The sequence below is a fragment of the Micropterus salmoides genome, unplaced genomic scaffold (genome assembly GCF_014851395.1).
Source record: "Micropterus salmoides isolate LMB-PRFRI ecotype aquatic unplaced genomic scaffold, ASM1485139v1 Ms_hic_scaffold_20, whole genome shotgun sequence".
In the NCBI taxonomy this organism is placed as follows: domain Eukaryota; kingdom Metazoa; phylum Chordata; class Actinopteri; order Centrarchiformes; family Centrarchidae; genus Micropterus; species Micropterus salmoides.
The window spans coordinates 24,639,383-24,667,072 of NW_024041151.1; the positions used below are offsets into that span (position 1 = coordinate 24,639,383).

At 40.0% G+C, this 27,690-nt stretch overlaps 1 protein-coding gene across 1 annotated transcript in view; it reads left to right on the plus strand.

Moving 5' to 3' along the window:
* si:ch211-127i16.2 (probable flavin-containing monoamine oxidase A) overlaps positions 1-27,690 on the plus strand; it is a 39,953-nt gene that overhangs the window by 7,539 nt on the left and 4,724 nt on the right. The window contains exons 8-11 of the mRNA XM_038734641.1: positions 7,652-7,752; positions 13,791-13,949; positions 15,945-16,031; positions 18,943-19,043. Of these exons, the coding sequence (XP_038590569.1) occupies positions 7,652-7,752; positions 13,791-13,949; positions 15,945-16,031; positions 18,943-19,043 (448 nt within the window). The remainder of the gene's footprint in view (positions 1-7,651; positions 7,753-13,790; positions 13,950-15,944; positions 16,032-18,942; positions 19,044-27,690) is intronic.

Consider the following 27,690-nt stretch of genomic DNA (forward strand, 5'->3'; position numbering starts at 1 on the left):
CTTTAACTCTGGGCTAATGTGACATTCGTTATGGTTGGCGGTGGGAAGTTGAAAGTGACAAACACGTCATTACCAACCTCTCTGCAATCGAGCTACCAGGGAGGGAAAAATGTTTTTTGGCTGTTTCCAAGAACCAGAAAGTTCTCATTGAACCAACTAACATAGCATTTAAAAAACATACCATGTTGAAAATCAAACTTTGATGTCTTTTTTAATAAACAGTATACATTACTGAAAATATAATGTGTTGACTGTTGGCTGACGTTCCCAGTCATCATGGGCCAGCATTTGACATCACGTCATGCAAGTAAGTTTGAGAAAACATATTCAACGCATGAGTAGAATCCACTTGTTTTTTTTCCTGATCAGAATAGAAACCCTGCATTCCAACTCATAAATCAACTGCAGGGTAAACTTGTGGCGACTTGGGGGCAGTTTGGTTGGTGCTTGTCACGTGTAGGACAGATACCAAGACTGGAGTCGGTGCTGGCTGATGTTGAGGCTGGAGCCGGGGCTAGTTTTTGCCAGGTTTGCAATGGGCCGAAGCTGAATCTGAAGCTCGTGCTTACTCTGGGTCTATGCCTGTTTGTACTAAGCTGGCAACAGATCTGTCACTCAAAGCCTCATACCCAGAACCATGGACCATGGCCAGGATCCTTAATGAGACAGGTTTGAGAGCAGTGTTGAATTATGCAGCATGGATTGCCCTGGCTCCGATGCCACAGTGCCACGCTTTGGCCTTAAATCAGTGTGGGGATTGACAGGGACTTTCAAAAGCCAAAGTCAAGCCAGTGATTGAGAAGTCATCTCTCCCAAAAGGAGCTGGGGATAAATTAAAGAAAGGATTGCTGCTTGAAGACATCTGTGTGACATGTTTCATTTTAATTTTCTAGAAGTGGGTAAACCTGAACAGCTTTCTAGTTAGTGGGGGAGCGACGAAGAGAGCTTAACACAAACAGTGGGAGTGATGACAGTGACTGTAGATGATTCCAAGCCTCCCTTGGACAGTAGAAGTGTAAAGTATTGTTCACAATATCCACAACCTCTCGTGTTTGGCTCTTCTTTAACAGATGCTTGTTTATGGCATTACTAATTAATAGTTCAGTCACTTGCTTTTGAATCAGTCAATGGGTAGATGGATGGATGAACACAAAAATTAATACCTTCTGGGGTCTAAGAGTTGCTTGGCATCAAAAGACACCACCCATGCATTCACACACACACACACACACACGCACACACACACAAATGCAAATGCTGGATATGAGCCGTGTGTTTGCTAATATATCACGTTTGTCCTGTTCTTGGCTCCTGGATTTATCTCCGCATTCATCCATCCATCTTTTATAATGAGTTCCGTCAGATTTTTTCTCACCTTATTTTTGTAACCACTTCTCTCACTCACCTCAATGATTTATGAACTGTTTGGTTTGACTGCATATGAGACTTCTATGCACAAAAGGGATGAGCTTGGAAAAGAGAATCTTGGCCATGTTTTGCCTTTTTAAAATGTGGCTGAAGTATGTGCATGTTGAAGTCAGGCTCCCGTGTCTGTTCAGTCTGAGACTGCAAATCAGAATATTCTAATTAAGCGTTCACAGCATGCAGCTGGAGTATAATGCAATTAGTTGCACAGTCTAACATTCAGCAATAGTAACAGAGACAGCTCTGCAGTTACTAAATAAACATTTTGTTTCAATGTATTTTTCTGTCTCTCTTTATCAAGTGGAACATTCCTGGCAGAGCATGTTAACTGTGTAAGGATATTTATTGTAAAGTGGGCGAAGCTAAAGTTCTTGACATCACTTGCAGAAGTCGTTGTAACTGACGATATGGGAGATTCTATCTGATTGCAAACAAACTAGACAGGAAGCCAAGCAACACTATATCTGATGCTGCCATCTATCTTCTCATGGAGGAGGAGCTGTAATGACAGCAGGCATGGGCAATGGTGAGGAAACTATTACATCTGCCACTCATGGTTTAGTCCAGAGGTTTGTTTACACTAGTAGAAAACAGGTAAGCACTGCATTAGCATTGATTTGCCAACTGACACTGTGAGCCAAGATTCTAGGCCAGTATCCGCTGTGCTGTGAATGAAACTAATGGGGCCTAATTTAGAGATTAAACAGGAAGTGGGAGCTGAAGTGATTGTGGAGATAACTAACACTATGTGATTTTTATCTTGCTGAGTTTAAACTCTGTGGAAAGGAATTAAGCTATCTGTGATTTTTTTTCTCTCTCCTGATGAGCAATATAGCAAGTGTTGATGAGCAGGCAAATGTGGCTTTGCAAAGCGTTGCTGAACAATGTAAAAGGTTAAAATCTCAGAAGGACATTCCATGGTCAATACTCTCTCCGAAAGCTCTTGTCATTTCTGTGTGGAGCCTGACAATAATGGAATTTTGAAACCAATTCTGACATTCACAAGAAACAACAGGGTAACAATGGATTGTCCAGTACTCATTGTTTAACATCAACACACAAACTTAACAGGAACATTTGTTCCCAAGAAAGATCCTTTAAATTTGGTTATCAAAGAATTGTTACCAAGATATGTAGTCTACTTAGTGTGACATTTTATAGTGAAAATTAAAACGCTAAACCTCTAAATAACCTCTAGCATAATTTTGTAATTTCTGTACCGCAATCTTTTGCCAACATAAAGACTCGTATGCTGCATCTGTGTATCTATTTCTAACAGTTCTACTTATTAAGAGAGTTTTAAAAAACGCTTCCTAAGTCTTCCCTATTAAAAATTAATTACACTTTACACTCAAAAAACCATCTGATCTGCTTCCTCAGAACTGTGTGTGGTGTGGTCTGATTAGATTTGACTGACAGTGGTTCCTCTCTGGGAGAGTAAGTATACTAGTCCATCAAATTAAACACAACTCATCTACAATATACAGTGCTCTGTTCCACAAGCATTTCTGGCTATCTTGCCTTTATCATTGTGGTAAATGGTGAATAAAGCATGAAGTTGATAATTCAAGTCGTCAGTCAAGAAGTTGCAATTGTCAGTCAAATCACTTTTTTTTGCTGTGTCATAGTACACAGAGCAATGCAGGAGCAACCGCTTGGAAGGCTGTAAACAAACAGCAGTCAAAATGACCGATCCATAATACTAACTGTGATGGAAGTAGAGAAGGGTAATGGAAATGGAAGGCAGCACGGAGATGGACAACGAGAGGAAGGGTGGCAGAACTTGTGTCTGTTGGCTGCTCCATCGCCCTCAGCTTCAGTGCTGAAGGTCAGTGAAATCTGCTAAACTACTTTTAAACCAGATGCTAGTCTGACCTCCTCTACTACTGGCCACTGACGCACACATTCTCTGACTGTGTGGAAGTCACATCACGCATGATGAACAAAAGCATAAAAACGTGGGTCTTACTGGTAAAACATAAGGGTAATGTAGACTACTATAGGAGTCTATGTCTGTGGGTAAGGTGTACGGAAGAAAAGACATCAGTAATATAGATGACAGTTTCTAAAAATGAAAAATATCTATAGATATTGGTATATTGGAGGTATATTGGTATCAATTGGTAGTCAAATACAGAAATATCTCATGTGAAAGAACCGGTACGGTTCTAATGTTGGCAGATAATAGTGTGTTCATGTAGAACCCCATCAATTTTAGTAAAAAGCTGATTAAACATTAAACATTTTCAGGGTCTTTAATGGGTAGTCTAAATGGAATGCATACTCTGTATGTGGTCCAAAAGCTATGTTTAGTTTCCTATTTATTCATTGGAGATTATAAGCCATCCAGTATATAAAACCACAGCTAATTCCTAAACTAACGAGGTGAATTTTCGCCAAAAGGGTCATCCTCCTTGAGTCTCTTTTTTTGGGTAGACCAACAGCAGAAATTATTAAGTCATGTCAGAACTATAGTGTGTGTGTAGAGAGATGGGGGAGGGTGTCTTCTGCTACTAGAGAGCCTTCAATTTCAATTAGTGTCAAGGGGCTACACGCGTAATTCAATAAAAAGATCTGAAGATAGAGGACTCCATTTTTTTGTTAATCTATTTATGTATAGAGGAAGGAATATATTTTGGACATTTGTTAATCCTATACTATTCTTTATCTGTCACATATCTCGTATGTTTTGTGTAAGTTGTTTGCACCTACCTACCAACCTACCCACCCTAACCTAACCTAACCTAACCCGGAATCTCATTTGGAATGAATGGTTGGTGAATAGGGCTGCCAATTTCTGATGACCTAACAGATTTATGACAGTAAGGGGAATTTTTATGCGTTGGTATCCCGTTGTTGCCTCATTCTTTTGAATGCTGGGAGTTGTGGTATAAGAGGTTCTGTCTATTTTGACTATCAAAACATCGACACATTGGAGTTGAGGAACATTAAGTCTCTTACTCTTAACATTGATATTTGTTTCACATGAACATTATCTTGGCCACACACCTAGCAAGAGGTTATGTGTGTTATTACTTCTTCTTCTTCTTCTTCTTCTTCTTATCTACAACAGGTTGTTATATCACTGCTCTATTGGCTTTTCAGGATGAAAGAGATGATCCAATTTTGCAGTCTACACAGGCACAGCTATGAGCTAAACTTCAGCTCTAGCGTTTGCTGTTTTCATATTTTTTTTAAAGTTTCTGTGCACCGCTCTTTATAAATTGTCATTCAAAAACATTTTTGAATCATGACCCCTTTGATGTTATGTCTTGATTTGAGTGGCTTTTCATGTTTCACTTCCCTCATCCTTCTGACAGTGAAAGACACTGAAAGTGCCTGTGCGCTATGATAAAAGTTCAGAGTGAGAAAGTAATGGAAATTTCGAAGCCTCTTGCCGAAGGCAACCACAGTTGTGGCTTACAGGTCAGTGACAGAGGAAATTGAGAAAGCAGGGTCAACTTTGTCCACTAGTGCATTCACAAAATATTAAGAGAGAAAGGATCAAACGCCACAGTATTTTAAAAGGACAAAGTGAGATTACAGAGACAGAAAGACGATGAAAGGAAGGAAACCACTAAGGGAAGCAGCATCCTAAGAAGTCAGAGGGTCAGGAAACTTGTATGTGCAATTGTGCACATTGCTCTGGAGCCATAAGATGCTGAACTTGCAGCTGTTTTCTAAAAATGTCCCAATGAGTGATGCAAAAAGCTGTACTGTCAAATGACTACTTCAGACAACATTGCAAACTTGTGTCAACATCCTTTAGAGGGAATTTGTTGTCCTGCTCCACATCTGGTCCAAGATTCAGTCTGTCAGTCTTTTTTTGACCTAAAGCAGGGATTCTTTCACCTCAATGGTTCAGGGATGTGGATGTTAGGCAGGTAAAATTATAACCATTTTATAGCATGCTTAGATTTGCTAAATAGCACAAAACACCAACAACCAAATTATTAAGTATTAAGTATTTGACAAATTGAAATTTTTGAGCTGATAGTGGCACTAGAGGAAAAGTCAGGTGAAAAAGCTAGAGAGCAACTGATTGTTTATCTTGTAAGTCTGCTAACATCAACTCCAGATTTATAGCTAACGTCTAAACGTGTGTCTGTGAAACCTCTGACTGTGAGTCGACAACTTTGCCAACACAGGCAAACATCAAGTACGTGCAACAACACAAGACAGAGGAAGCCAGCTAATACTTACTAGTTCAACAGCAAGAAGGCCAGCTTGGTATCTTTCTTGCATCTTTTCAGCAGTTTTATCTTACGCGAACTAGTAAAAGCCATATTTACTCTTGCACGGTCTCTTGCCTCAGCCACTTTTTTCATCTATCTCGCTTTCAAATTCAAATTAGCTTTATTGGCATGAATGTATAGCAACAATATTGCCAAAGCTATATATAAAATACATAAGGACAATTAATTTCATACATTTCATTAGATAAGGAAATAAAACAGCTTCCTTTGACTACATCTTCTTTGCTCTCTGCACAGCCTCTGTCATGAAATCCATACTGAGAAAACCGAGCTGGCTTCTTCCAAAGAACTTACATTGTACATTATATACTTTTTGCTTCTTCTTAACTTGCTTGCTATAAGGTTGGTGCTATAAGTCATTACACCGTTGTAGATTTCCTGATTGTTACAGCAAGCTCAGCGTGCCCGAAGTGGCAATAACAGATATACCATTCTCCCTATTACAAGTCAGTGTACCATCCAAATGATTTTGGAGCTGTTATTTTAAGATACAATTACTACATTATGTGGCTAAAATTGTCAATATGTTACACACCCACTGACCTCTTCAACCCCGGAGTAAATAAAATAATAAGAAGCTTGCTTTTTGGAGGATTTTGCTATTTTTCCTTGTTCCTAGCATCAGACAAAGACACACAAATTCACTGTTCACAAGTTGAAGATATTTTATCATTTTTCTAGCACCTCTTATATTGACACAGAGAAAATCCTCAGTATATATCCTGTGAGGAAGCAAAGCCATATAGTGGATAAGGTATGTAATTTAGGCCACCTTTTTAGAAGGAAGAAAAGTGAGGCGCCTTCAAAAGTACAAAAAGTCTGGAATTGCTGGTTGCCTGAAAGAGTGCAATAGTGTTATTTTGTCATTTCTGCAAATGTTTGATGTCTGTTTAGTACACTGTCCCTTTTTATTAGCTAGCCACCTTTTGAGCATACAATACCAGATTTGTGTTCTTAATCTTATGTTATCTAGTTATATATAGATATATAGATATACTGACATCCCACTGAACCTGTTTATTCACATCATCTTGATTTAACTGATGAGTTGTGATGAAGTTACATGAACTTATCATAGCAAATTTGTGCATGTAAGAGTGGATGACAGTGTTGTCACGATAGAGCACTTTAGTGCAAAGTCAAAGGAATAAGATGCCAGAATATGTCTCATTTAGCCTACGGAAATTGAACATCTGCCTTTCTTGCTAACAACTTAGATGTCTTTGGTGTCAAAACAACTGGCATTATGGATATGACACCACTTGACAGGTCTTAAGTCATGTGTACAGTGCTGTCAGTATGACGTCTAAGTGACCATGTCAAATTAGTTTGGAGCCACTTATCATGCCACAGTTTTTCAATTTTACTGCTTCAGGCTCATCAATTTTGTTTAGCATTAAGGGCATTATTTTGAGGTTGCTGACAGGCTCTTGACAGTTTCTAAATGATGTTTCACATCTTCCACTGGTTCATTCATTAAAAGTCTGGCTTGTGGCCAGTGTTGCTTCACTTGCCAGAGCAAGCACAGAAGCAGTCTGGCTTCTCTGCATGCGTGACATACACTACCTCTAACGGTACTGATGAAGTTAGTTGACTGCTCTCACATCACTGAAATGTAGCTTTTACAGATGTAAGTGCTGCGATTAGTAGCCTACTCTGGAGCACAGCAACAGCCAGAGTAGTATTAGGTCATGGGGATTTCTTTACAAGAAATGTCATTAATGCTTTAATGCATTAATCAGTGATTCAAGATAAAACCATTCTGAGCAATAAAGGGATTAGCTCAAGTCTGCTATCCATCTTCACTTATTTTTATTTCCTTCTTGTATTCTGTCTCACAAATAAAGCAATGATTTGTCCTACATGTTATATATAAATGAGACCAGGTGAGACTGGGAATTTAATGGAACTAAAAAAGCATGCACTCATTAGGATTCATGGTGTACATGTCTCTGTTTTTTCCTCAACAGCAAAGATCCACTACCAGCCCGCCCTGCCCACCCAGAGAGAATTCCTTACCCAGAACATGCCTGTTGGCCACATGATTAAATTCATTATTACCTACCAGACGGTGAGTAACAGATAATAAATCACAATTGAACAGACGTTTACGTGAATAATAATCCACATGCAGAAACAATCATTTTAAGCAATCATTCTTTGTCTTCTAAACAGTTGTTGCAGCTTCAACATATTTGACTTCAAATGGTTTATCTGTAAATGAAGTTCAATGTTTCCTCTGCTCTACTTCTTTACCCAGTATACTGACAATTACAACTGACGGCAAAGGCCAAGGTTGGTAAGGTGCACATCGGGAGGGACTGGATGATAGTAAATCAATGTATTCCACCAGTTACCTCTAATTAACTTTTAACTAACTTACTTGGTTGGTTTGAGAGGGAATTGGGTTGGTTTTTCTCACACTGTGGTCAAAGCAGCACTTTTCAGTGTACTGAATCGTCATTTGTTCAAGATTTAGATTTGTTCACTGAATTGTTCGGTGCTCAACAACTGCTGCCTTGTTGAATCTTCTAACCCTTCCCCTGTGCATGAGCAGCACTTCTATGTAGCACTTCTAGATAGGTAATGTATCGACTAAATGTTGATATTGTGTTGGGCCACCACAAATACATGAATGTATGGGAATAAATTATTTAATTAAGAAGTAGGTTGGCCATGGTAGATAATAAAATTGGTCATAAGCAAAGAGTAGACCGGAATATTACCCATCAAACTATCAATAAGCTAGACACAATTTATACACAGCACACATATATTGAAAGAAATTTTACTCTATGGGCTTGAAATTGCCCATGTGAAGTCTGTTCAGCACTGGTCATATCAATGACAACAATGCAGACAGTTTGACTTGTGCCAGTAAGCCATGACACTAAGCCAGCTTGCTAAATACCAGGACCCTCAAACTACTATAGTCACCTAAACGGAATGCAGTTGTTTTGATCTAACAGAGACACACATGTGAGTTCATTGTCCTTCGTCTCTTTGAAATTATCCATGACTTTCAAAGTGGCATTTACAGTGCTATGCCTTGATTAGAAACTGGACTGCATGTCATTAAAATTCTATTTGAGTCCATATGTGATTTCAGGTGGTTAGTGACTAATGATTACAAGGTTCTTGAGAAGACAGAGAGAGAAATTGGCCTGTAATTATTCATTTCAGATCAGTTGCCAGCTTTAAATAGGGGTGTAACATAAGCTTGCTCCAAAGTAACAGGAACCTTGTTAAAACCAATTGACAAGGTAAAAAGGTGTGATGGATTCCACAATGACAATGCAGCAGCCTTTAACAGGTAGATGTCCGGTCCATCAGTCCTGGGTGCTTTTTTAGGGTCAATCACATTTAATGCATGAAGAATGTCATGGACTTGGAAAACTTCAAAATCAAATAAAAGATCATAGGATGAATACATTATTAATGATGTAAAACACTTGTTTCAACTAGGATTGAGAGAGATTGTTAAAAAAATAAGACCCGCCTTCTCAAAATGACTATTCAAAGGCATTTAACATCATGTTTGTCTGTGATGGAAACATTCCCATTAATAGCTGGGGAAAATCAGATACCTTTTTGTTCTGTAAAACTCTGATTGTTTTCCAGAATTCAGAATGATAAGTAAAACAGTAATTTGTTAAAGAATGGTAATAATTTCAGTTATAGTTGATTTAAATTTAAAGAGTTGCAGGCCATCTTGAAATTATCCGATTTTTTGCTACGCCTAGTCCCAAATCACCAATTAATATAATTTCAGATTTATTAAAATTTGAACACACCTCAGTTCAATTCAACACTGTTTCACTTGCAGCAGAGGGAGGTATTTTAGCAACCAATAATTGTAAGTGGGGAGTTTGCAGTCTAAATGTGTAGACCCAGAAGTTCAAATTGTCTTGGGATCCACTGGGAAAATAGACACATGAAACCTGTTAGATATAGAAATAGCAACACCACCCGCCCGTCCTTTACATTGATATTACCAGAGACAAACAAGGGCAATAAAAATCAATATCTGTTAGGCACACATTTTTTCACTTTGGGAGAGGCACTGGGACAGCCATGTGAAACTGCAGAATCAAGCACCAGCAAAGACATTTTCTGTAATGCGATCAAGTATTAGTACATTGAATAGTCTGTGGTGAAGTTTTGATTCATCGTTGCTGTTGCTAAGCCAATAAGTAAAGTTGCAGCCATTCTGGCAGGACAGTTGCGTGCACACAAAACAGTAAAATAAAATGAGCACAAACATGTATGACAGTATTATAGGCTTTTTTGAAGGAGAAGGGCTTCTCTGGGTAAATAGTGGCAGGATCCTGTCAAGCGGCTGTTACCTATGATGCCACCAGCCCCAGTGGTATTGCTGCTATATGTGATTTCAGATGGTTCGTGACTAAGGATTCCAAGATTTTTGAGAAGACAGAGAGATTAGAAATTGGCCAGTAATTATTCATCTCAAATCAAGTCATTGTTGAAATCAAGACATCACTTCTGGCATCCAGAGAGAGGGAGAGAAATAACGCAGCAAAGGAAAAGAGAGAGAGTACTAAAGCAGTCACCTGTAGTTCAGCAACTGACCAGCTCAAATGTAGTGTTTCAGCAGTTGGATCAGCGACTCCACAAGACTATTGACCAGCTCTAATGAATCTCTGTAGATAGATGGGGTGTTGATGGTGCAATGTATAAGACGCCTGCCTTTGGTGTGCGAGACCTGGTTTCGATCCCCCACTGTGACCCATCCACCATTGTGTCCCTGAGCAAGACACTCTAGCAATTGTAAGTCGCTTTGGATAAAAGCGTCAGCTAAAATCAACTAAATGAATAATTGTAAATGTAGTTAATTAATCTCCACAGCACACAGATTGAGAAAAGCAAACCGGGCAGACAGCAGCCCCAGAGAGCAGCCAGACCTTCAGCAGCTCTGCGGGAAGTTCATAAACACACTGTCACCGCTATAATGTTGGTGATGTAGTGTGAACGGTCAAAATACATTTTGTTTGTTCAACCATCACTCTGGTACAAATTACACATGATGATGTGATGTCATGTGTTCTCTAACAAAACATCGACTCATCACCTAGTGGCACAACACTGTGGAGAGTGCACAGTGAACAGTGCATACAAGTAGCTCCTGTAAAAGGACATCAAGAACTACCAGCAACCCATTCGTAAGGGAGAGGAAGAGTGAGTTTAGACACTGCCATCTTACTCTATGTCGGAAACATTTCGGATAGTGGTTACAAACCGACCTCTCGCTAAAACCCATGACCAGAGGAGATGAGACACTTTGATAGCAGGTGGCAGCTGACATCTCTCTTGTACAACAACACTGAGCTTACTGAGCAGTTGAACACTCTGGTCACATCATGTGTGTAAGCATAAGGAATTTGCCTTTTCAGCATGAATAGTTGAGTCTGCCTTGGATTATCTTCTCCACAGTCCACAGTGGGGGACAATCCTAGAAGCAGCAGCTTGTCCCTCTCAGGATCAGAATCCTTAGAGGCAGCCTGAGGCCAGGCATCTGTCTCTTTTTCATTTACCTGTAACAATGCTCCCACGTGTTGGGTAATTTTCCAGGGCAGTGCCTACAGCAGCTGAATCATCTTTGCATTGTATGGAGGTGATGTGAAGTCTAGATGTGAAAGACTAAACATCATCAGATTCTATAGCCCAAAGGATCCTGTTTATGCATGGTAATGTAGGCAAACCCATCCAATTCCAGCAGTGTTGTGGGGTTGACAAATCATGCTACAGATGGCAGCAGGTGTCTTAGCTTGAGGTAAAAAGATCCATGGATGCCTACTGGAAACAAGGTCCAGCGGTGCCACAGTTTTGAACAGGGAGGTCACAGAGGCAGAGCCGTGAGGGAAGACATTTTCGCTTGGGGGTGCTGCACAGTAGAAATGTGCGCATGACACGACTGTGTGTGGGCACACGCTTACACACTTTCCTTCAACACAGAGTGGTTACAAGCATGGTCGTATGAGGTCACCGAGGTCCGGACCTTCGTAATAATATGTATGTATGTAAAAATAAAATCATTCGAATAAAAAACACTGATTACACGATCAGCTTAAATGAAGGCCATGATTACACCGTCGCAACCCTCATTTCAACTTGAAAACCTGTTCCACGCTCAGTGGCCACACTTGGGGAAACACATGAAAACCTTGTGCGTGCAATAACTGAGAGCACAGCTGTTTGCAGGCAGAACTTTGGGCGAAACGTTTTGTGAATTTCTGGGTGGTTGAAATAGGGTGAAGCATCTCCACATTAACAGAGTAAAAATCTAACTTTAATTAATATTTTGTGTTCTTCTCCACATCCGAAATGTCTCACACAGTCCAGTTCATACAGTGAAACTGTTTGGAGTAAAGCAGCCGTCCTCCTGATCAATCTTGTGCTCCGTCAGAGCGTCTAATTTTTTTAGAAGCTAAAAGTTGAAATCTGTTTCCTCTGCAGAGTTTCCTGTCTGTCCTGTCAAGTTTAAAACTACAGTTTTTAGTTTTGCTGCATAAATGTCCCACAGTATTTGCTGTGACATTACTGCACCCATGGAAATGTTTAAAATGACTGAGAGCAGCGTCTCTAATCATGAAAATAAACAATAAAGAAACCAGGACCGGTAGAGTTGGGACGAATGTGACAAAATAATTAGTTGGGTTGGGGGCGGGTAGATGATTTGGGCGTACCTGGTGCGTACATGATTATTTAGATATTTTGCCCATTATGTAGTCTTCACATGTAATTTGCACAGTGTTCCTCCCTGTCAATAGGGGGTGCTGCAGCACCCTCCGCACCCCCTTCCCACGCACTTGGGCAGGATCCTCACTGATGGTGTGTGTTTGCAGAACTACAAACTTGTCCAGCATGCTGTGGATCTGTATTGCCAGGAACTGCCTCTTCTCTTCAGAGTGTCTCCTCAGATCTAGAATAGGATGAAGATATGCCATTTCTGGCGGGACAGCTGAGATGCCTGGGCAGAAAATAAGTCTGGCCCTGAAGAAACTGGACTGTGTGTCGCCATAGCTATTACTCCTAAATCTCAAGTGGTTTAAAGTGCTTTTGCTACTTCAAATGACTCTTTTATTGTAGTGTAAAATAATAATGCAAGAATGTTGTGCTTTCATTATTCTTAAAGCAATACTTGGAGACTGCAGGCACAGTGCAATGTAAATAAATAATTTCAATTCAAGATAATGCAAGACAACTGCAATATTGAATTAATTTCTTCAGTGCTCATTTATCAAATCAAGTCTATATTTACTTTTTTTTTTTTAAACAAAGTTAAAGCTAAACGTGAAATGAAAGAAAACGTGCATACATATTATTGGGGTTTCAGACAATAATTACCCAGATCTCAATGTTACAGAGATACAGAGTACATCTGCATGGATGGATAAATGAACACACATTCAAATGCATATGGATCCAGATGTATGTGAACTGATGCATGCGTATTCAAATGTTAATGCACGTACACACAATTGTTAGCAGAAGTGATACTAAAATACATTTATGTAAGTCACGAAATGAATATATCTATAAATAAAAAATGTGTCATTTGATGCACATCCCTGTACTGCCCAAAAGCCATAGTTGCAGGTACATTAGAGTCACTTATTATTACATGAGGCTGGAAGTTTGCCAGCAGCCTACATGTAGCGTGGGCAAGAGAGACAAATACTTATTATTTTATGAGACATTTGTATTAAATTTGTAGGTCTAATGCTATCTTAGGAAGTACCATAAAGGGGTCTTATACATTATATAAATTATAATAAATATATTTTCTTAACAAATGTTAATCTTAATTTTTTCTTCATGTTTACACGGTATGTTTTGTTCACTACCTCATAGATATACTACTCTATATTTTCTGAATGATATATTTCTCAAAACTTTATGAACCTCATGGGACCAAAATAAGCCCTTGAGAGAAAGATGTTTTGCTGCCACATATGATTCAGCTTTCAAGGGCAGTTCAATCGCACTTTCTATAACTTGTGTGTAAGTGATTTCTAGTTTGGTTTTGTGTTAAACTGGTGTAATTATTGATATATGATGAAGCCGTGAACTGTCTCTGTTTGTCTACAGGCTTTTTGGAAGGAGAAAGGCTTCTCTGGAGAAATAGTGGCAGGATCCGCCAGCGACTGTCCATTCTGTGTTACCTTTGATGCCACCAGCCCCAATGGTAATGCTGCTTTGGTAGGCTTCATTGCAGGCCAGAAGGCTTCTCAATGGAGCTCCAGTGAGGTAACGGAGAATTCATGTGGAGAATTTATCTATATTTATCTATAATTTAAACATGTCAGTGCTTTCTGCTAACACAGCTATACCTTGTGCCATGTGAGTTTTTTATTTATGATTCATTATAATCTTGTGTAAATTCTTAAAGCATATAAATGGGATGAAAGTAATTGACATATATTTTTTTGGACGCATTGTTATTATACTGAAGAGGGCATAAACTGTGGTTTAAGGCAGGCATGAAAGATTCCATTATCAAGAGCTATTCCCGATCTTGCAAGTTGCTTGGTGAGATGGCAACGTTTCCAATAGCATAACTCTCAAATCTGGTATTTTGATCAGACGCAAGTATGATAAATATGAGTTCAAATTGTAAATGCAGGTGTGCGTTAAATTATAACACCGAAAACTGCCTTGTTTCCTATGTACCATGAAATAAAAAGCTGGATAGAATGCATTTGCATCACATAGTGCTTTGACCATTTTTCATGCATGTTTATGGTTAAGTCTGTTTAACATTTCGTCTGGAGACAAAGGCAACTTAGCATGCATTGTCTAAATGATATTATTGCATCAGACAAAATGCTAAGGGGCAGCATAATGACAACTGCATGTGAGATTGTGCAACTCCTGAGCACATGGACTGAAGAGAACAGTTGGGCGCCAGCATTTAATTATTTTGCGAAATACACATAATGAGCTAAATGTTTTTTTTTTTCAAATATAATTGTTTTGTGGCGCTATGTCACAAGGCACTGAGGTTCTTTTTGGTAATCTCTCTTTCTGAAGTATCATTTATTTGCCCTGAAAACAAGCTTCATACTTGCACGTAGTGGAAGGTTAACCAGATAGCACCATAATAGCACGTGTTGATGAATTATTTTCTGCAATACATTTTGTATTGGATTCATGCAGGCTTAATATCCCTTGATGCCTACGTTGCTGACAGACAAGGTTACATTTCATATATTCTGCCAGTACTATAGACAGCTGCCATCCTCCCTCTAACTGTTCTCCCATACACACTTTTGGTACACCCAGCTACATCCTCTTCTCTTTCTTTTCTCTATTAACATTTTCATTTAGGGCCAGTGCTTTCCCTTTGCTGAAAAAAATAAATAAATCCAGCCTAATGTTGTTTTGGCATTTTGGTCATTAGCCTGACTTACTACAAAACTGAAAAGTAGCTGTCTCCCTGCTGCGCCATGGCACACAGGGTGCAAAATAATTAACCCTGACTTGCTACCTCACTGCTTAACAGAGGAGAATAATGAATCTGTATGTGAGGCAAGTTGACATCAAGATTACAATTACACACTATTTGTGCTAAATGTGATTTATTGTATATATTCTAATTGTAATGTCTTATGCCGCCATAGACGTATATGTGTGTATATATATATATACACCCTACAACCCTGTACGCAGGATAAGTGGTTGACGATGGATGATGGATGATGGTTTTTAGTTATATTGGTTTGGTTTGAGCAGGTGAAGTCAAAAGTTGAAGGGCATTTTTTGGCTATGTAATTTAATAGGATTTTCAGCTGACATTAGCAGTCCTGCAGCAAATAAAGAGTAAGGTTTGTGTTAGAAATTCCTCATCGAAAACATTTTGGCACCATGCTTCAATTCAGTCTTTGTTATTGTGTATGGAGTGTATTAAGAGACTAGACTTTCAGCTCTTGCACAAGAGTGTGCAGAGAGAAAAGGTCAAGTGACATCCCAATAAAGAACCCTATACAATTTTGCAACATCTGTCAGAATGTTTCATGGTGATCAGTCGGTTTGGTCCTCAGGCCTCAGCTGCTCTGTACATACCTTACCTTATGAACTAATACAACCAGGAGCATGTGCTGACCATGCTTATTATTCAAATTGACTGCTGTTTGGTTTCTAGAATATGCATTCATATTTTAGCAACCTGCTGTTATATTTCTGAGTGATGAGCCAGTGTAATGTAAGTACCATGTTGGCACAGACATTTCCTTCTATTTGCAGGGTGAAGAGAGAAGAAAAGCCGTGCTTTCCAGTCTGGTCAAATACCTAGGTCCTGAGGCCGCATCTTCCATCCACTATGAAGAGAAAGTAAGTAGTTCAGCGGCAGATGTCTGATCTAATAAAACAATGTTTTGGTTTGAGGCAGAATTTTGTAGTGCCAAAATTGCTAGTCTCATTTTTTACCCTGCATTCCAGAGAGGAAGGCTAATTTGTGTAGCTAAGGTCTGCAGCTCTGTCATCAACAATGGACCAAATTGATTAATTTATAAAAGACTTAGTGTAGTGTAATGCATACTGATCTAACCTGTTAGCTAAAATGTATTAGTTAAGAGTTTCTAGGTTCAGGTTCTAGACCTGTATTAATCACATTTATTTTACTGCTAAATTTTTGAGGCAATGCAAATGTTAATTCACATTCACCAAATGTACAAATGTGGACCACATATTTTTATAACATTCATATCCAGAAAGATCCACCATGGAAACATATAGACACATGTCAAAGATATGATTATTACCACAACTGAGTACTCCTGTATTAACTATGGCAGCGTCTTGGAAAGTGGGAAACTTGTGTGGGATCACAACGAGTTCTCGGGAGCTTTGAAATGGCTCAGGCACAGAAGGCATGCTATCTTTTCTTACACTGTTTTCATGTGAAAGTATACAAATGGAATACATTATAATAAATCCTTGGGAGTAGTTGGGCCGATAGATGCCATCGTCCATCGGCGATGGCTGACAGACATCACGACGTTGAGCTGGCATCGTGATTGTAAAATACTGACAACTCGTCGTTTTTTCCGTATATTTCCACCCGCGATCCGTTATCACGGCAGCCGCACGTCGGCTTAATGACGCAGCCTGTCCAACAACTGAAACCAACATCTGCACTCTGTGTGTCCAACGTGACTTGTAATGTAAGTTAATAGTCTACCAATTTTTTTTACCGAGTGAAGTTTGTACACATGCACATGAGACGACTGCTGCCTCCCGCGTACCCGCACCCGATGACATCGTCCATCCCGATGTTTCATTGCAGACATCGTCCGTTGGAAATTTTGTAGACATCGCCCAAACCGACTTGGGAGTTGGGTATGGAAAACTGGCTGAAGGAGGGCGGGGCTATCCAAAGGAAGCAAACCCGCACATTGTGGACACACATGACCTTGTACTTCCCCACACATCTACCGCCCAGTTAAATTAACGGCAACCAAAGAACATTTGGCAGAGAAACAGAGAGAGAGAGAGAGAGAGACATTATTAGTTAGACGACATGGACACACTGGATATTTTCCAAGCATGGACCAGGTAAAGCAACAGTGAATACACCTGTTTGTGCAAGTTCCACGTTGATCTCAATTGTTTCGATAGGCGACGTCATTAATAACAAGCCTCCAGCAGAAGCGGCTCACCTTCTGCTGTTAAAACAGAAACAAGGGGGGAAAAAGTACTACACATAGTGCTGAATGTCAACACAGCAGACACACACAGGGAGAGAGAGGTGTATGTGTGTCTGAAGGGAAAAGCAAGGTGAGCAAATTAAAACAATCTGTGGGTAAACACTAAAATGAGGAGGAGAATTAAGCCAAAGACAAATGGTGAGATAAATAATATACTAGAAAAGGGTAATGTGTAGATAACATATACAACCCCAATGTTTATGTTGGTGCTAATGTGGATCCTAAGAAAGAAAGAAAGAAAGAAAAAAAATTCCATAATAAAAGTCAATTATAGTTATTAGAAAGAAAGAAATTGGCCAAAATCGGAATTGGCAGATCAGACCTTTAGAAAATTCAGAATCGGCCAAGAAAAGTGCAATCAGTGCATCTCCATACAGATAGGAGCTACTTAACTCCATTACATGATGTACAGCATACAATGGTAGACTATGAAGCAGCACATTAGTCATGCAGATATATGATTTTGGTCCCTGGACTACTTTTTCCTTGCTTCACTGTTGAACGCAATGATGTAAAGGGAAATTGCCCTGAGGAAACTTGAGGCAAGGAAATTAAGGGAGACATCATGATTGTTCTTTGAAGAGATTCAATGGGAACATGGAATTATAGAATACAATAACATCTCAGAGAAGAGAAAAAAGCTACCCAATGGGTATGTACAATCAGTTTAAAGTTTAAAGTTTCTTGATACTAAATTTTAATTCTTTTTGTGCTTGTACTTGCCATTTAATAGGAAATGTTTAATTCCACTAACCTCCAATTTAGAAGAAAAGTATTAAGTAGTTATTGTTGGCGAGTCAACAATTAACATGAGCATCCAGCATGACCTTTCTGTGTGGAGTTTGCATGTTCTCCCCGTGTCTGCGTGGGTTCTTTCCGGGTGCTCCGGCTTCCTCCCACTGTCCAAAGACATGGAGACTAGGTTGATTTGTGACCCTATGTCAGCTGGGATTGGCCCCGCGACCCTGTACGCAGGATAAGCGGTTGACGATGGATGGATGGACTTGTGATAAACATTCTACAATAAGACATGTGATGTTATATTTTAGATAACTTTACATCTGCAACATAAATAACAACTATCCATGAGCATTATTGTACATTTACAAGATGTATGACAGGAAAAGATGCTCTTTAAAATTCAAGAATTTGCCTGAGAATCATCATGTTTTTAAGTTTAGTTCAGTATTAAAGTAATCCAGGGATTGTTGTATTACATTGGGTACACTGCAAACAGGAACTGCTAATAGCTAATTCAGCGTAATAGACAGGCTGTATTGAGAGCACAGTTGTCAGTATTATATGAAGGGGTGGGGTGGGGGGAGGGGGCACAGTGTCAGACGTTGAAAAGCCCTAGTCCATGGTCTATGTTGGTGTGTGATTATGTTTTCATGTGCTGTTCTTTCAAATAAAGTCTGGCTAGATTAGATTTGAGCAGTGCCATCAAGTGCGATTTTGTTCAAACAAAGCCACGCTTTTGCACTGTGCTGTGAAATGCTACAATATTAATGCCATTTCACTTTTCTGCTTTACAGGATTGGGCTAAGGAGGACTACAGCGGGGGCTGCCCTGTTAATGTCATGGCACCAGGTCTGCTAACATATTACCACCCTAGCCTGAGGAAGCCCTGTGGCAGGTAATCACCCCACAGATGACAAATACACCACAGCACCACACATTTCCTTCTCCCAATCCTCAAAAGAGTTACCTTTCCTTTGTGTTCTCACCAGAAGAACTGGCTGTGTAGTGGAGTTTCTAAATCTTTAAAAAATAATTCCAAGAGCTAAATTCAGAGTTTATAGTTCAGTAAATAGTATGATTGCACATTAGATTCCAGGATGAGAGATACTGACTGTGGTTGCTGGATGCTCATGCTATTTTTATACCACTGAAACAATGTCTGCACTTCACCCTGCCAACCAGGGATTACTCACTAGCACCCAGGGCCTACAGATCATGGACATGAGTTGTGGGAGTGATTATGCCTTCACTGATACATATTAGTCCAGTGGTAAGGAAATGGCAGGAGGTCTTCAGGGGTGGTGTTCTCATAGGAAAACGTCCTATAATCCATTTCTAATGGCCTGTTCAGAGATGCACAAAGCTGAACGAATGAGAGCGAGAGGTGGGGAGGGGGATCCAGGTAATGTATTTCCATAATGACATTAAGTCTGTGGGGAGCAGAGGAAGCTCATTACATAACGTAACTCAGAAAGCAGCACATCGCGGTAGCCCTTATCCACATTCCTGCCCCATATAGGAAATGGATTCTCAAGGACACGCTTTGACCTTGAAACAAATCCGGCACGTGTAATGAAGACAAGCCCATGCTTAGATAACTAAGATGCTGTTGATGCTTCAAACATACAGTTTCTGTTGTATGCATACAGTTATATTGATAGATTCCTGTAGTGTCTGATGGATTATGGCATTTTTTGGGGATATTATGAATCTCAATATTATTAGAGTAATTATTCTAGGTGGATACTATGCCTGACTGGTCAGCATGTGAGATGTTTACACTACCCTACTCAATTCTAGGTGTGGTGTTAGAGAGAAGAAGAAAGAAAGAACTATAAATAAACTGGCCTCAGTAGGTTCATGATTTACTAAGTTAAGTTAAAATCCATGCAGAATAAACACTGAATTGACAAGAGTTGCTTAGTAGGATGCTGGAATTTTGGAACAAATTGGTTGTTTGTGTTGCTTCTCACATTGTTTGGATTATTACAACCAACAGAGTAGGATTAGTTCATTCAACCTATTATATACCTCCTAAGACGGAGTGTAACAGAATACATTTAATATATTTTAAAACGGTGTCTTAGTTTAGAAATTGATGCTGAGAATAATAATTACGTAGCTCTAATAATTAAAAGTGGAGCTCTCCATCAGAGCTCTATAAACTTAGCAGTTTATCTCTGTGTGCGTACAGTGAAGTTTGCATCCATTCAGCCATTTCAGGATTAGCCATCAGTTCTTCTCCATTCTCTCTTTGGAAGGGCAGCAGCAACACTGCTCCTCAATCTGAAATACCAAAATGACTCACTTCTTTTTACAAAGGCTCTTGCTTCTTACCAGGCAATGCCTGATGTTTACCTCTAATACTGCATATATATCAAAAGCTTGACAGCAGACTAACATACAACAGTTCAGCAAGAAATCACCATCACAAAACACAACACAATACTCTTGTCGTTGAAATAAAAAAATCAGTTCTGGTCTAGTGCAGATGAGAGTTGTAGAGTACAGTGTAAGCTTGATGATCAATCTTTCAATCACATTGATATGACTTAAAAGAGGCAGTCTCCCCTCAATTCTTTTAGACCTTCACACACACACACACACACACACACACACACACACAAAACTAAACACCAATATGTTTTTATATAATAAACTTCATTCTTCACCTTTTCCTCTGGTCCTTTGCTTTCACCTGCTGGTCACTCTGTCTCCCTCAACCAAACACTACGCACACAATAAGGAGCGACTTGATGGCGACTGTGAATGGTGGGGATAATGTGACAGGACTAGTAGAAAAGAAAAATGCCTCTGCCCCCGTTAGGGAGTATTTTGGGTTTAGTCCCGATGATAAAGGTGAGCCAGCTGACATGGACAAAGCTGTGTGCACATCATCTCCGATCAGCCCACTGATATGTTGATATCCGCTGTGGCAACAGGTCCTCCAGAAAGAATCTATGGAAGAAGGGTGCTTATTTCCTAACTATTCATCTATACATACTGTATACCCCGGTGAAATGTCATGAAGCTATGAAGGTATGAAAAAATAGATACTGCCCATGCCTAGTTCAAAAGGTTGAAATTTGTGTCTAGTAGCATTATACTCACAGGGTCCCGGATATTTCCCCAAAGGACCAACTTAAAGAAACACCCAAATACATCTAACAGATCAAATCTGATGAACAGCCACTAGCCACAGAACTGTTGCACAAATCTCATTCACTGAAAATGACTCAGTGCAGCAAAACTGCTTCTTGAATTTGCATGAAACAGCCTTGGGTGGATCTCGTCCTGCCAACACATACAGTATGACTGTGATAGGCCAACACAAAGGCCAGAAGCAAAGCATCTGTTTATACACAGACAATCCAACAAAATAAATGTGTGAAGAAAAAGTCAGCAAGAAGCAAATGGTAAGATGTTTCTGGTGCCAACGGAAGTAGATCGAACAAATCTCTTGTCTTCCAGTATAATCCAATTGTGCGGAATCTTCCAACACAGCGGAAAAGGACTCTGACTTCACCCAGTACCAAACCAACACTTTTTTGCCAACACACAGACAAAAATGCAAACTTTAAATCTCTGAGATCCCACTAAAACTTCTACACCCAGTAAAAGGACTGTACAATGCAAGTGTCAGGGCTGACCCTGTGAATCTGGGGGTCCCAAGCCGGATAATTTTGGGGGCCTTGCCTCGCAGTGGATAGACAATAAATTATTCATAGAACCGTTTGCAATTATAACCCTTATGCATTTTATTTGTAGGCTATCTCTAGCAACATGCTGAGCTTTTTCTACTGCTAATTATATAGTATAAATGGCAGGAAGATACTGCACTATTCAGGGCTGGACTGGGACAAAAAATCGACCCTGGCAGTTTTGGTCCAGGCGGCTCACAACAATCGGTCGAACACTCCTCACCAATACACCATCAGGGTACCACCAGGATTCTAGGATGAAATTTAATACCAACTTCACTGCCGTTTAATGGAAAATCTGTATTCATTTTAAGCCTGAGAAAATTATTTACTAAGTTACATTAATTTAATAAAACATTTTATTTAACACATTATAGCTTGGGGTGTGTTTGTACTTTGATGAGATAAAATGAATGAAGGACGTCACTTTGTGTTGAAAAGTGGTGGGGACATAAGGGTTCAGATTAGGAGTGTGATGATACACTTGCACAATTCACAATATTGGGTTCATGAGAACTAGACAAGATATTTTAACACTATTTGATGAAATATTCAATGTTGAAATATATTTAAATGTGGGTCTGGGGTCCCCTAGAAAATTTTGAGCACTAAACACTTAATTTCCTGCATTCTGGAGATATTTTCTGCACCAATTTATGGTAGAATTATCTTTATTTAAATAAAGTGATTCAGATGTTAGTCTTTTTTGAACAATGCACATTTGTTTCTTTTATCTTTAAATTGCATTTCCTGTTTTCTTTTTCTAGTATTTTCATTAGTTTTTTTAACATTTCTTGTTGCAAGCCATTTTTCAGATCATATTTAACAAATACTTTAAAAAAAAAAAGTGATGGAGACATGTCCACAGTATCCACAGTGTAAATGACACCTTTGAAATGAATACAATATTTGTGCACTAAGAACTCTTAAGGGGTGAAATCAAAATCCAAACAAATTGTGTGGCATGAGTTGTTGCAATTAGTTACACCTTGGCTAGATAAGGTAATGTAATATAATATGCCAATTGCTTCAGTGATTATTCATCCTGTTCTGTTTTTCTAAAGCATCTAAAGGCTGCTTGAAATGTAGTATTATATAGTATTGGCTTGAAAGTAGCGGGGATAAGGAGTTGAGCTCTGGTTTGTTTTTCCCTCGTTCCCGTGATCGGCGCATCTGGGTGATGCAAGTTTTATGTGTGTTAGTTTGATGTTTCCATTCGCATAACGTTAGCCTACAACAGCGGCGCAATGCCGACACACAGACACGGCCCTCGTCTCATACACACCTGTCTCTCCGTTGCTGTCGTGTCATTCACTGACCAGTAACCTTCAGCGGGTCTTCCAGCTCTGCTGTTCCATTAGCGCCCTCCATAGTGTGACAGCATGTTGTGCTAACCTCAGCGCCACTGCCCTCAGCCTCGTCCGCCAACTTGATTGTATCTCTGGCTTTCTGAATTTCAGACACTTGCCCATTCTGAGTCATGAGCTAACATTAGTAGCCCGTCAGAGACGTTTTCTTTTCTTTTCTTTTCTTTTCTTTTCTAACAACTGACTGATTCGTGCAGAGCTGGATGCCAGAGCTCTTGCACCACGAGCACTTCACAGTTCAGAGCGTAAAGCTAAACAGTGACATAAACAGTAACGTTACCTGTACTGCTGTATAACAGCAGAGTCACACCAAAAAGAGTATATTATGAAGTCTCACACACACAAAGTATTAATTTATGAAGTTTCAGCATTAATTAAATTCTATGAAAGGACAAGAAAGAATTTAAGACCTTGGTAAACGAAATTTAATACTTTGGTAATGATATTTAAGACTTTTAAGGCCTTATTTTTGGAATATGAAATTTAAGACTTTTTTAATACTTTTAAGACCCCGCGGGTACCCTGACCAACCTTGCAGTTCTCTTAAATATACTGTAATATTTCCTTAAACCACTATAAAGCTGAGTAGAAAGTGCTGTGGATAAGTTTACCAGTGTAAGTGGATCAGTGTACTCATTGACACTCATTTACTGAGTCCCTGGTGATAAGAAGTGGCCATGGAGTACACAACTCATCCTCAAGTACAAGTAATTTTCCCAGCTGTGTGGAATTAACCAACGCAATGCTGAAAAAGTAATCTCAGCCATTAGGACAGTTAGTCGAAGTTGAGACTGCATTAAGGAACTGTGCTAGCTACATAAACAATGTCAAATAGCTTATGCTGTGCTGTTTGAGAGTGAGTGATCGCCAGCATTAGGTTGCAGTCTCACTTTATGATCCGTATCAGTCTATGATAGTGTTGCGATTATGTTATTATCATTTACTTTAATTGAAGTAATCATCATCATTGTCATTATGGCGTAGCACAAAGCAAGGGTGTCAATTTGTGTTGAAAAGTGGTGGGGACATTTAAGGGCTCAGATTAGGGGTGTGACGAAACACTTAGCCTGCGAGACGTGACGATGCGCAATATTGAGGTCACGAGAACAAGACGAAAAGATATTTTACAACTATTTAGAAGAAATCTTCATATGTGAAATATTCGATTGGGGGGGGGTCCTCCTCCAATGGCGCCATTAGGGGGGGCCACGGCCACCCTAATAAAATTGGTGGCCACCCCATTGGCCCTCCCTATTATGTAATCCCTGGGTTTGAGTTAAAAGGTGCTTAGCAGCGTACAAGTGTTCACATATTAGGGTCTGTCACTTTAAGAGAGTGACCTCTGACCCTGAGGTGTGACAGACTATGATGTTTATTTTAAGAAATTCGTCCATGTAGATAGCTATACATTTCTAAAAATGTGATTGGTTAAGGGGCGGGACTAACAGGCAGAGCGGAGTGGAGTTACCCTGGTCAGCCTGCTGCAGAAAAGTGTGTGTGTTTTCTGTAGAGTTAGTGACCAGCTGCAGAAGAAAGAAAAGTGTAATTTAATTAATATACAGCGACAGTTAGTAGCCTGGCTAGTTTCTAATAACTTTGTCATACTGCTACACATCGTTGTGGATTGTACTGTGTGTTGAAAGCTATACTAGTCTGCAGATAGCAACAGGTTAACACCATCGCTAACAGCAAGCTAACATCGTAAGGACACTGGAGCCCCTGACAGCACTGTGTGTGACCGGAAAAGTACCTCTGGCTTCGAGGGAGACCATCATGTGCCCGGCCTCATCTTCATCTTTCTGAGAGGATTGCAAAATATGACAACAGCGGGGGTCATCTGGACGATGCTGTGAAACTGGGCTTAATGTTACTTGGAAGGGTAAATGTCAAACAGTTGGAGGAAAACAGCTAGGAGCTCAGTGAAAGTTGGATCATAACGTTTATTAAACTCCAAGGAAAATGTTAAACAGCACTGTGGGTCCACAAAGAGTTGGAGGACTATTTGAAAAATTTCACAGGCATCCAGAAGTTTTCTCCACTTTTCTCCTCATGTGAGCCCTCAGCTGTGGTGAGTGAAAGCATCTTTTATCATCCTGACTCTGTGGCTGCTCCGTGCATGGGCCAAATTGTTGTGCTGAATCGATTGATACTAGGCTATGGATTATGGTTGTTTTCATAATGTTTTCATAGAGCTGCTTTTATACTGCTTTATTATTCTGTATTGTTACGCCAACATTCTGGCCTGGAAGGGGATATATATTGGCGGATATTCTTTCTGTTTTGATTGCAGGATCTCTGTGGAAAAAAAGGTCTGGATCCCGAAAACGCTGTCTGTGCGCGTTGTTGTTTACTTCAGTGGTGTTGAGCAGTAACAGCAACTTTAGCGCTTAACTGAAATCATGATCGATTGTTGAGTTGAAGGCTAGCCAAAGTAAGCCGCAATCCTCAGCTGAAAATGTACACACGTGCGTTTGTTGTTCTCCTGGTTGGGCCGTGAGTTTGGGTTGTAACGTCACAGTCATAACTGGGTGAGCTGCCCCTTAGAGTAACTAGCACTCGGGTGATGTTTGTGTTGGTAAAGTAGTTGTCTGGTTGTTGGTCTGATGTTTGCTGTATGACACACTATGAATTTCCGAAAGGACTAATAAATATCTATCACCTATAACTTAAACAGCAAGAGCAAAAGTGCATCTTAAAGGATGCCTCAATGAATTGATGAAATAATCTGAAGAAGCTTCCAGTACTAATATCATTACACAACTTTATGCAGACACATATTGAATATTTCAATTAAATTGTTAGAAAAATGAAAAGAAAAATATCTATGCCCCGGAATGTCTGTAATCTTGGTGGTGGTGGCAATGGATAAGACACATGCCTTTCGTGTGAGAGACCCGGGTTCAATCCCCCACTGTGACACATCCACCAACGTGTCCCTGAGCAAAACACTTAACCCCTAGTTGCTCCAGAGGTGTGCGGCCTGATATATATATATATAGCAATTGTAAGTCGCTTTGGATAAAAGCGTCAGCTAAATGAATAAATGTAATCTTGAGTCGGCTTGTTCCCAGTAAATGTTTTGTTCTTTGCAGCCAATGCACTCCTACAAATAAAAGCTGTCTTTTTAAGGAAAAGGTTAACTAGTATAATTGAAGATCAATTAATTAACTAACACGTACAGATACATAATACATTAAACAGGATTTTTGTATAACTCAAAACGTTAACTGAACTGGTTTTAGTCTATGGACAATAGACAATTAGTAACATAAAGTATACCCGTCTGAGATGCCTTAACTCATATTTTTACGTAGTATTCAACTAGTATATCCTGCAAAATAGAATTCCTGAAATTCTGTTACGATTTTTGGTTTTAGTGTGCCGCCCCAGGATTTTCAGTGGCCCCATCTGGCCACCCTTAGCAACATTTTCTGGGGGTGCCACTGTCCTCCCCCAGAAGATTTTATGCATTAAAATCATTCTGCTCTAATTTATGGTGGAAATGTCTTTATTTATATAGAGGGAAACGCTGGCAGGTGACAAATCAGAATATAAAAATATAATAGAATATAATGCAGTAACCAGTAGCTTGTTTTCGTAATATAAGTTGCTGTTTTTTGGAAAAAGGCAGATCTGTTCTGTAATTACACTCCATTGCATATTTTCTAATTGTGCAAATAAACCTTTCTCAAAGCATTTGTTCTTCAACTTTTCTTGTTGCTATTTTTTTTAGAAAACTTCCTTTCAAAAAGTGGTGGCCAGGACATGTTCCCAAAATGACAGCTATGATCCTCCCTCCCTACAGGTTGTGTGTGACGGCGTAACCGGAGGGGGTATATAAGCACGCCGACACACAGGACACATTAGCCCTTTCTATGAAGCAAGGCACTCCAGGCGGGGTGATGTGTGGCGGACCGACACAGTGTCTCGTTCCCCTTCTCAGGGAACAAGGGTTACATACGTAACCTGAGACGTTCCCCTTCGAGGGAACTTGAACTGCGTCGGTGACGACACTATGAGAACGAGATACCCACTTAGGCCGCGCCGAAACCCCGCCTGCCCCCAGCGTGCAGAACCTGACGACACGACTAGGAGGAGAGCGCACGGGTGCCGGGTGCAGAAGGAAGGTCCAGACTGTAAAACCGGATAAAAGTGTGAGGGGTGGCCCAGCCAGCCGTGTCACACAAATCCTGGAGTGACGCCCCTGCGAGGAGGGCCCTAGAAGCCGCCATGCCTCGAGTAGAGTGCGCCCTTATGGCCATAGGTGAAGGCAAACCGCACACCTGATAGGCCAGGGAAATAGTCTGAACGATCCAGTATATACTCCTCCAGTTACACACACTACCGTTCTAGTAACACCAATAGGATTGGAGTAGTTTCATTCATAGTTCAGCCCTGCCACGCCCAGAGGCGTTCCCATAGCGTCGTCACCGACGCAGTTCGAGTTCCCTCGAAGGGGAACAGATGGCAGAGG